Source organism: Austrofundulus limnaeus, unplaced genomic scaffold (assembly GCF_001266775.1).
Source record: "Austrofundulus limnaeus strain Quisiro unplaced genomic scaffold, Austrofundulus_limnaeus-1.0 Scaffold217, whole genome shotgun sequence".
Lineage (NCBI taxonomy): Eukaryota > Metazoa > Chordata > Actinopteri > Cyprinodontiformes > Rivulidae > Austrofundulus > Austrofundulus limnaeus.
Genome location: NW_013952619.1, coordinates 162025 through 171361, shown reverse-complemented (window position 1 = coordinate 171361; position 9337 = coordinate 162025). Strand labels below are relative to the sequence as shown.

The 9337-nt window shown below is 34.6% G+C and overlaps 1 protein-coding gene across 2 annotated transcripts in view; it reads left to right on the top strand.

Annotated features, from left to right (window-relative positions):
- The window catches only part of LOC106525201 (troponin I, fast skeletal muscle), a 25254-nt gene that overhangs the window by 3557 nt on the left and 12360 nt on the right, over positions 1–9337 (top strand). For both annotated transcript variants that reach the window (XM_014019351.1, XM_014019352.1), the window contains exon 2: positions 9185–9220. In XM_014019351.1, coding sequence (XP_013874805.1) covers positions 9210–9220 — 11 coding nt within the window. In that variant the 5' untranslated portion in view covers positions 9185–9209. The remainder of the gene's footprint in view (positions 1–9184; positions 9221–9337) is intronic.

The following is a 9337-nucleotide window of genomic DNA, read 5'->3' as shown; positions in this document are numbered from 1 at the left end:
TGTTGTTGTTGTTGTTGTTGTTGTTGTTTCACCTTTTCCTTATGGGTGTCTCTGGTACCCGCCAGGCTGACACTGTAAATAAGACGTTCTTCTTAATGTTTTGCCTGGTTAAATAAAGGTTAAATAAAAAAATGAAATAAAATTACTATTAAACCATTGTTTCGTTTTTATAAATTCAATTTCAACCAACTTTAACACCTTTTTGATATTTTCTCCAAAATAAAAAAATGTATCATCTGTGAAAAAAATTGACTTAAGCAATTTAGAGATCCTACAGTAATGTCGTTAATATACAGAAGAAAGAGTATCGGTCCAAGGACTGAGCCCTGTGGTACCCCACAACTAATATTCTTCACAGCAGACTTTCTACCAACAATTTCCACAAACTGTCTTCTATTTTTAGGTAACTTGTAATCCATTCATGTGCTACTCCTCTGATGTCATATTTGTGTAATTTTACTAATAATATAGAATGATTTAGTGCATCAAAGGCTTTTTGTAAGTCTACAAACACACGCAGTAGGTATTGCTTTTTGTCTATTACAGTTGAAATTTCTTCTGCCAAATTTCTTCTGCTGTTGCAGTTGAATGATTAGAGTGAAATCCATGTTGACAGTTATATAATATACTGTATCTGTTTATAAATTTGTCCAATCTTGAGGCAAATAATTTCTCCAGAATTTTTGAGAATTGTGGAAGAAGTGATATATCGGTCTGTAGTTATTTTACTCATGTCTGTTCCCACCTTTATGAATTGGCACAATTTTTGCGACTTTCATGCTATCGGGAAAAATCCCTTTTGAAAATGATGAGTTACATATATTTGTAAATGAATCAATAATGAAATCTATAATATTTTTATAAATACCATATTCATGTCAACTTAGCTGGCCTTATTTTGACACTGTTGTACAACTTGCAGAATTTCACTCTTCTCCACTCCATGAAGAAAAATATTGTTGACGGTTATTTCTTGGCCAGTACTATAGTCGTAATTAACTTTCAGTATTTGTTGAGCCAAATTAGGACCGATTTTTACAAAAAAAATGTTGAAATCATTTACTGTAGTATCTTTGTCATAAATATCTTCATTGTCCTTCATGAAATGATATGGAATTTGTAGTTTAAATTTATCCTTCTTTACAACTTTGTTAATTATTCCCCGTATATCCTTTGTATTGTCTTTCTTTTTATCTAACAAATTACTAAAATATTGCTTTTTTTCTGTTTTCTTATAATCCATGTCAACTTATTCTTGTATTTTTATATCTCTTCTGAGTCTTAATTTCAAAAATATTCTGTATAATTTTTTTTCTTGCAAGCAGTTGTTATCCCATTTGTCATCCAAGGTTTGTTTACAGTATTTTTCCTGATATTTCCTAATTTAATTAGATTACAGTTCTTATCATATAATCCAACCAATATTTTCATAAACGAATCATAGGCAATATTAATATCATCCTTATACACTTCGTCCCATTTTTGTTTCTTAAGGTCTTCTCTTAAGGCACTTATAGCCTCGACCGATCTATTTCTTATAAATGTCTCTGTAGATACATCACAACAATGGTCATTATGTTCATTTCCCATTTTTTTACAAATAGTAAACACTGGCATATGATCACTTATATCTATTAACAATATCCACTCAACACCTCCTCATTTCTCATATTTGTAAAAATGTTGTCAATCACTGTTGCACTGTGCATTGTAAATCTGGTCAGTTTAACTACCAAAGGATAAAGGCTCAAGCTATACATTGTATTAATGAATGTAATGTTATTAAATGAGTCTGTTTGATTTCCCAGGTCAGTATTAAAATCCCCACATAGAAAAACTGTTTTATTGCAACTATTTTCAAAGAGCTCCACGATTTTATCAGTAAATACTGTAAGTCTATACTTCAACCTGGTGATCTGTAGACAAACTACTTGTTGCATTTTTAGAGTTTTCATTTAATATCTCAACAGTGATTATTTCCTTTACACCATCAACAGCTATTGACATTTTTTCCCTGATTTGGTTTTTAGATTAGTATTAACAAATAGCACAACAACCCCACCTCTTTAATTACTTCTGTTCTTATAATATAGTTCATAACCTTCCATATGATGGTCAGTTATATTTTCATCATTGAGCCAGGTTTCAGAGCTGTTTAACTGTTTTAAATAAGAGTTATTGATGTTAAATTTGAGTTAATATTTCTACTATGAAAATAAATACTAGAGAAACCTCCATTTACAGTACCATATTGATATTGTTGAATTGCTCCTCATTATAATATTCAGTCTTTGTTAGTTGGGAAAAGATCTGTATCAATCACAGTGTCAATATCATATATTTTAGTCTCTAAGTCTTCATGAGTGTCCATATTTAGTCAAAGTTTATGTTATTCAATCTTATCAATCCTTGTCATATTTGGTCTGCTTCAGTATTTTTCCAGATGGTTCGAATGACCACCACCTTGGCCTCCTCAGGAGTTCCTTTCAGTTCAGGTAGACATTCGGTAGACATTCATTCAGGTAGACATTCGATCCCTTCAGTGTTCTTCCTTGTTTTAATTGTTCCATTTAGTGTTTTCTGTTGGCAAATTATATTATTATAGTTGGTTTTCCTGTTTTGTTTTTCTGTGGGAAGGTGTGGCATGATTCAGTGTTATTGTTGTTTACTTCGACACCTTTGGAGTACTGTATGTAAACAGCATATTTCATCTGGATGTGCCCTCCTTCTTTTCTCTTGGAAATGGTGATAAAGAACAATCAGCGGGGTGAGGGTCAGTGATGTGGGTGGGATTAGACTTGTTGAGCTACCCAGCTTCTCTGCCAGTAAAACACCTGAATATCTAAAGTTATAGTGAGTCTGCTTGCTTTTTGTAAGCAGCTGGATGTCCTTGTTTGCTGAGATAGTGTAAGTGCCTTTTTGTTTCTCCCTGTAACTTGTCTTTGCTCCTTTAGTCCCTCTTCTAAGGTCAGTGCTGAAAACAAAAGGTGAAGTCTAGAACAGTGGTTTCTAACCCTGCTCCTTGAGGCCCACTATCCTGCAAGTGTTAATTGTTTCCCTGCTCTTCAGCAGGTTTTCAGATTCCTCAAAAGAAAATCAGATGTTTCAAAGCAGCGAAACATCTAAAACACAGGTGCTGAATTGTGGTCCTCGATGGCCACTATCCAGCATGTTTTCTTGTTTCCCTGCTCCAACGCACCTGCTTTAATAATGAATGATTAACAGACTTCTACAGAATTCAAAGCGGTGATTGAGTCATTGAATCAGGTGTGTTGGAGCAGAGAAACAAGGGAAGCATGCAGGATAGCAGCCCTCGAGGACCTGACTTTGAAGTGGGAAGCACTGGTCTGGAACAGCAGTGTGAACAGCCAGGTCCTGATGTTGAAGAAAACCAAATCTGTGTGTGAGAAACAGTCCCACCTGACCAAGTGTTTCTGCTGGCCAGGTGATTAAAGTCTTTACGGTGGTGTATGTTGTGTCAAGGAGCAGAGAAAGCAGGACTCACTGGTCCAGGAAGTGGCCTTGTCCATGGCGACTCCTGGTAAGAAAGACTAGTTTTAGGGATATGGACGATCATCTTTCACCCAGAGAGAGAGAGAGAGGCGATGGATATGTGATGCTCATGATGGCATTTTCTAATGAATTTAGTCAGATTTGGTGCTTCACTAATAGATGCATCTTATCATATTCCCTTGTTAACATGAGAATTAGTTTTCTGGGCCACAATTTTTCTCTCTTCAGGAAAACTCCACATATTGAACACACTGTGTGTTGAAACAACCATATCTATAGTTATTGTGTAGATGTTTGGGGCAACATTAAAATCTCATTATCTTTTTCAACATCATTGCAGAAAAGAACAATGGGGATAATTCATAAAGCTGCTGATACAGGTTAACATTGCAACCAAGATGATTAAAATTCCCTTACATGGTTGATTTTTGAACTCACAAATACTGCACAAAGGAAAACATAACCTACTCCCTGCATGGCAACACATAAAATGCTACTTTATTTCTGTAGAGAAAAAAATATATAAATTAAAGAGGAAAGAAACTTCAAACTTTTAATCATTCAAACACTAAAACTTGTTTATTTCTGTTTGCAAAGTCAAACGGCAGAATGGATTCAGGATTAAACATACATTTTGGTCCCTGTTGATTTGGACAGAGAACATTTTCATAATTTTGGTTCAGTACATTACCACAAAAAGATGCAGTTGAAGTTCAGACTTTCAGCTTTAATTCAGTGGGTTGAAGAAAGTGATATCATAAAATTGTGAGGAACTAAAGAATCTTCAAAACACAATCCCTTCATTTCAGGGACTCAAAAGTAATTGGAAAAATGAAATAATTGTAAATAAAATGTTAATTTCTAGTTCTTGGTTGAAAACCCTTTACTGGCAATGACTGCCTGAGGTCTTAAACTCATGGACGTCACCAGACTCTGTTTCCTCCTTTTTAATGCTCTGCCAGGTCTTCACTGCAGCAGTTTTCAGTTGCTGTCTGTTTGTGGGCCTTTCTGTCTGAAGTTTAGTCTTTAACAAGTGAAATGCTCAACTGGGTTGAGATCAGGTGACTGACTTGGTCATTCAAGAATATTCCACTTCTTTGCTTTATTAAACTACTGGGTTGCTTTGGCTTTATATTTTGGGTCATTGTCCATCTGTAGTATGAAACAACAACCAATCAGTTTGGCTGCATTTGGCTGATCTGAGCACACAGTTTGGCTCTGAATACCTCAGAATTCATTGGGCTGCTTCTGTCCTGTGTCACATCATCAGTAAACACTAGTGACCCAGTGCCACTGGCAGCCATGCATGCCCAAGCATCACACTGCTCTGCTGCTCAGTTGTCCCCCTCCTACAGCGCGGCCATTGCCAGTATCACTCCACCCCCTGTTAACAATAAGTGTTAATCAGGTGTCATCGATAGCCATGTGATGTGAGTATCAGTCACATGGAGGCAGGGCTTAAAAGCCTGAATTTTGCCTGAAACTCTCAGACTGAAGAAGTCTCTTGGAGAAGAGACGAAACGTTTCATTAGAGAAGAACCCGTCCAGAAGACCTATACAATTTTTTTTCTTTTTGATTTTTACCTGGATTACTGAGATGCATCAGGACACTGCTCTGCTGTGTTTTACAGATGATATGGTGCTTTGGATCACCAGACTTCACCAGACTTTCCTCTTTCCATCATTCTGGTAGAGGATGAGCTTGGTTTCATCTGTCCAAAGAATGTTCTTCCAGAACTCTGCTGTTTTTTTTGCATATTTTTAAGCAAAGTCTAATCTAGCCTTTGTATTCTTGAGGCTTATTCATGGCTTGCAGTGCTCAGTGAAACTTTTATATTGACTTTCATGCAGTCTTCTCTTTATGGTAGATTTGGACAGAGGTGGAAAAAAGTACTAAAATAGCATACACAGTTATGCAGTTGACATTTTATTCAAGTACAAGTAAAGTACCTGTGTAAAAATCTACTCAAATAAAAGTATAAAGGAAATCATTATTTATTTATTTCATTTTAATAAATAAAACAAAACACATTACATAAAACAAAACAATACAAATAAAATAAAATGAAAGGCAGCAGTAGGAGGAAAAAAATCTTATATCTACTCCTATTTACAAAAATATATATTAATTTCAAACAATAATAAAACAAATCATAAAAGAAAACAAAAAAATTCAACTCTTCAAACAGTAACTCATACAAATACAAATTAAACAATTTCATATTTCTTTAAAAATTGCTTTGATCATTTTTTAAAGGAATTAATTGTTCCAATGCTTTTATAATCATTTTCCAGATTATTCCATAGTCTTATACCTTTTACTGAAGTGCATCTGTCCTTCAAATTTGTTCGGATTTTTGTTTTAACAAACATTTGTAATCCCTTCAAATTACAGCATGTAGGGGTATTAAACGTTAGAATTCTAAAACGGATAATTTGTGAATTATTTAAATATGCAAATTATCTGTTCCTCGAGGCACCACTAAAGTTTTTTTAGTAAAACTTCTGAAAAACTTTTTTAATATTCAATCTCTAAATATGAAGGCGTTTATTCTTCCAGTTTAACGACGGCGTGAGACAAGGAAATACAGGCGAAGACAACTCACGTTTAGAAATTCATCTGTGTTTTATTTAAAATGAGGTTCAGAGGGAAATATATGCATTACAAATCATTTCTCAGACAAAAACACATAATCAGTTTCGTAAACTTGATCAAGAAGTGATGTAATTAATCTGGCATGATTATCATGTGAATGACTTTCTACACATATTTCAGTGGGACACTACTCGCTATTCCTAAGCCTACCGCTAGAGGGAGCTCAAGGGAAGAAGAATGAACATTGATTATACTCTGATCTGATTTAAAAACTTGGAACACACCATCAGATTAATTGAGCAAGATGTTTCCTACCGGCAAAGTTGTAGACGCCAGAATGGATACTTCTATGCTAATTGGGTGGCACGTGAAGTCCAAACGAGTCTTAGCTGTGTTGTGTAGAAGTTCCCTGGTCATCTGGTTTGCCGGCTACATTCACTGGAGATGTTGTCCAGCACCGTGGCTGCGTTCCTTGCGAGTACACTGATGGTCGTCCGACTTGAATTAAATCAGCCTCATCGTTTTCAATCAATGTAAATCTCCTTCCTGAAAGCACCTTAAGATTTAAACTATATAAAAAAGGTAAAAAGTGGAAATGAATGGCCTCGCCCCGAGATAGGGGAAGCTGGAGCTAAAAAAAACTACTGCTTTCTCCTCAAACGCTTCTTCAGAACTCACTACATGGCAGAACAATGAAATACTCCCTGTTCACAACGGAACTTCTCATTGGTTAAGACTTTCTGCGGTGGTCACATGACACCATCCAGACATGTAACAGAAGGACAGAGTGATAGTTAATCAAAACCAGATCATTGCTTAAACAATGTCATGATTATTACAGTAATTAAATCAGAGTACCAAGGTATTATTTTGACACTTCACAGATGCTCTTTATAGTTATAAATGGAAAACATGAGTGAAAAATAAAATAATTTCAGGGTTAGTTGATAAAATGTCCACAGGGTGGCATCGCTGACCCACAGATAAATCTGATGGGAGTCTTTTGATGTTTTGTCTTGTCTTGGTTTAACACCAGGGGCCCTTTGATGTTAAGCAATGTTTATTCCAGTCTTATTCTGAAAGAGGTGATAAACAAATTAACTGGCGACAGGAAGTCTAGTCTTTGTTCTAAGGCCTAAGGGTGAAGTATCAGATGAGTTAATAGTAGTCATTATTCAAACTTTGAGATGTTGCAGGCAGGATAAAAAAGGTGGAGTTAACAGGACTGTCTCTTGAGAAGATATTCACGTTTCCGCTACAAGCAGCTTTCCCTTTTAACAAAATTTGATTGGATAGTTGAAGGTAACACATTTTTATGAGCTTTAAACATAACCTGCAGAACATGATATTCAACCAACTCATGACATTTTAATAATTTTAATTGATGAAACAATATATTAGAAGGATGATAATAATGCTTTCTTGTGATAATTCTTATGGCTCTTTTTTGTAAAATAAAAATAGGATTGGTAATTGTTTTACATGCATTTTCCCAGACTTCAACACAATATATCAAATGTGGAACGATATTGCATTATATAGGATAAATAGTGCTTTGTCATTAACTAACTCCTTCACTTTATACAGTACTGCAATAGATTTTTGCCATTTTTGTTCTCAAGTAATTTATGAGGTTTCCATGTCAATTTTTCATCAATGATGACACCCAAAAACTTCACCTCATTGGCTCTACAGATCTCAACACCTTCTACTCTAAATGGAACATCAATTGTTTTCTTTCTATTACTAAATATTATGTAATTTGTTTTATCCAAATTTAATGATAACTTATTATGATTAAACCAATTTTGTATTTTTAAAATTTCTATTTCCATCATTTCCAACATCTGTTCTATGTTTTTACCCAAGCAAAAAAATGTAGTGTCATCTGCAAATAAAACACATCTAAACAACCCTGACACATTTACCAAGTCGTTAATTCGTAGAAGAAACAACTTTGGTCCCATTACAGAATCTTGTGGAACCCCACACACAATATTGTAAAGTTCAGACCTTATGCCATTAATTTGTACAAACTGTTTCCTATTGGTTAAATAACTTGATGCCCACTATAGTTCTGGACCTCTTATGTCTTATTTGTTTAATTTCTCCAGAAGGATACTGTGGTCAATGGTATCAAATGTTTTTTTAAATCAACAAAAACACTGACACAGTATTGTTTCTGATCAGCAGCAGTTATTTGTTCAATTAGGTCCATGAGAGCCATTGATGTTGAGTTATTACTGTATGTAAACGGTTCAATGACATAACCCATTATTTCCTTCATAAACTTCATATCCATATCCAACCAGTCTTTTGATCTTTTGTTTGCAAGATTTGTTACAATATTCATTGTTTTTTCTTTGTCAGTTTCCTTAAGAAAAATACTGTTGGTACAACTCATTATTGTACGACTTACATTATAATCAACTTTTAGTATTTTAACTGCAAGACTTGGGCCAACATTCACAAAATAATTATTAAATCTATTTACAATGTCATTCTGATCATAAATTTCATTGTCATCCTCTACAAAGTATTGTGAGATGCTTCATTTTTGCTTTATTTTTCAATAAAGCAAATCATTAAAAATTTACTTAAAGTAAATGTTAGTTACATTTTCACAGCACGATGAGGTCTTTTATGAATGATGCATGGAGGACATAGTTAAAGGTATATTGTGTATGTGTTGTTTGTCTATGAATGAACATGTTCTTACAGTATAGAAGTGTGCATGTGTATCTGTATCAATGACATCATTATAAACACTGTGCTAAATATGAGTTAGCTGAAACAGGAAGTCAACGCATAACTTTGTTGAATATTGATCTTTAATAAAAACATTACGCTTCACTTGCTCTTTTTGAACATGTTAACTTTAATTTGTTGTTGTGACAAATGCCTGCATGGGAATTAAATGGCATTTATAAATGATGTTATAACATATTTAATCAAGGACATATTGGAAAGAAGAGCTGTTACCTGTGAGGCTCAGCCGTTGTAAAACTTTACATTGGTAGTAATGAATACAAAACTAAAATCAAACATTTTAACGAGGTTTTATTTTTCATACAGAAAGCGTCAGGATCCTGCAGGCAACATGGCCACTGAGTAAGTGCATTCTGGGATTGTTCAGTTGTGTGTTTTGTCCAACAGCAGCTCTGATAGGCTGTGTGTGTGTGTGTGTGTGTGTGTGTGTGTGTGTGTGTGTGTGTGTGTGTGTGTGTG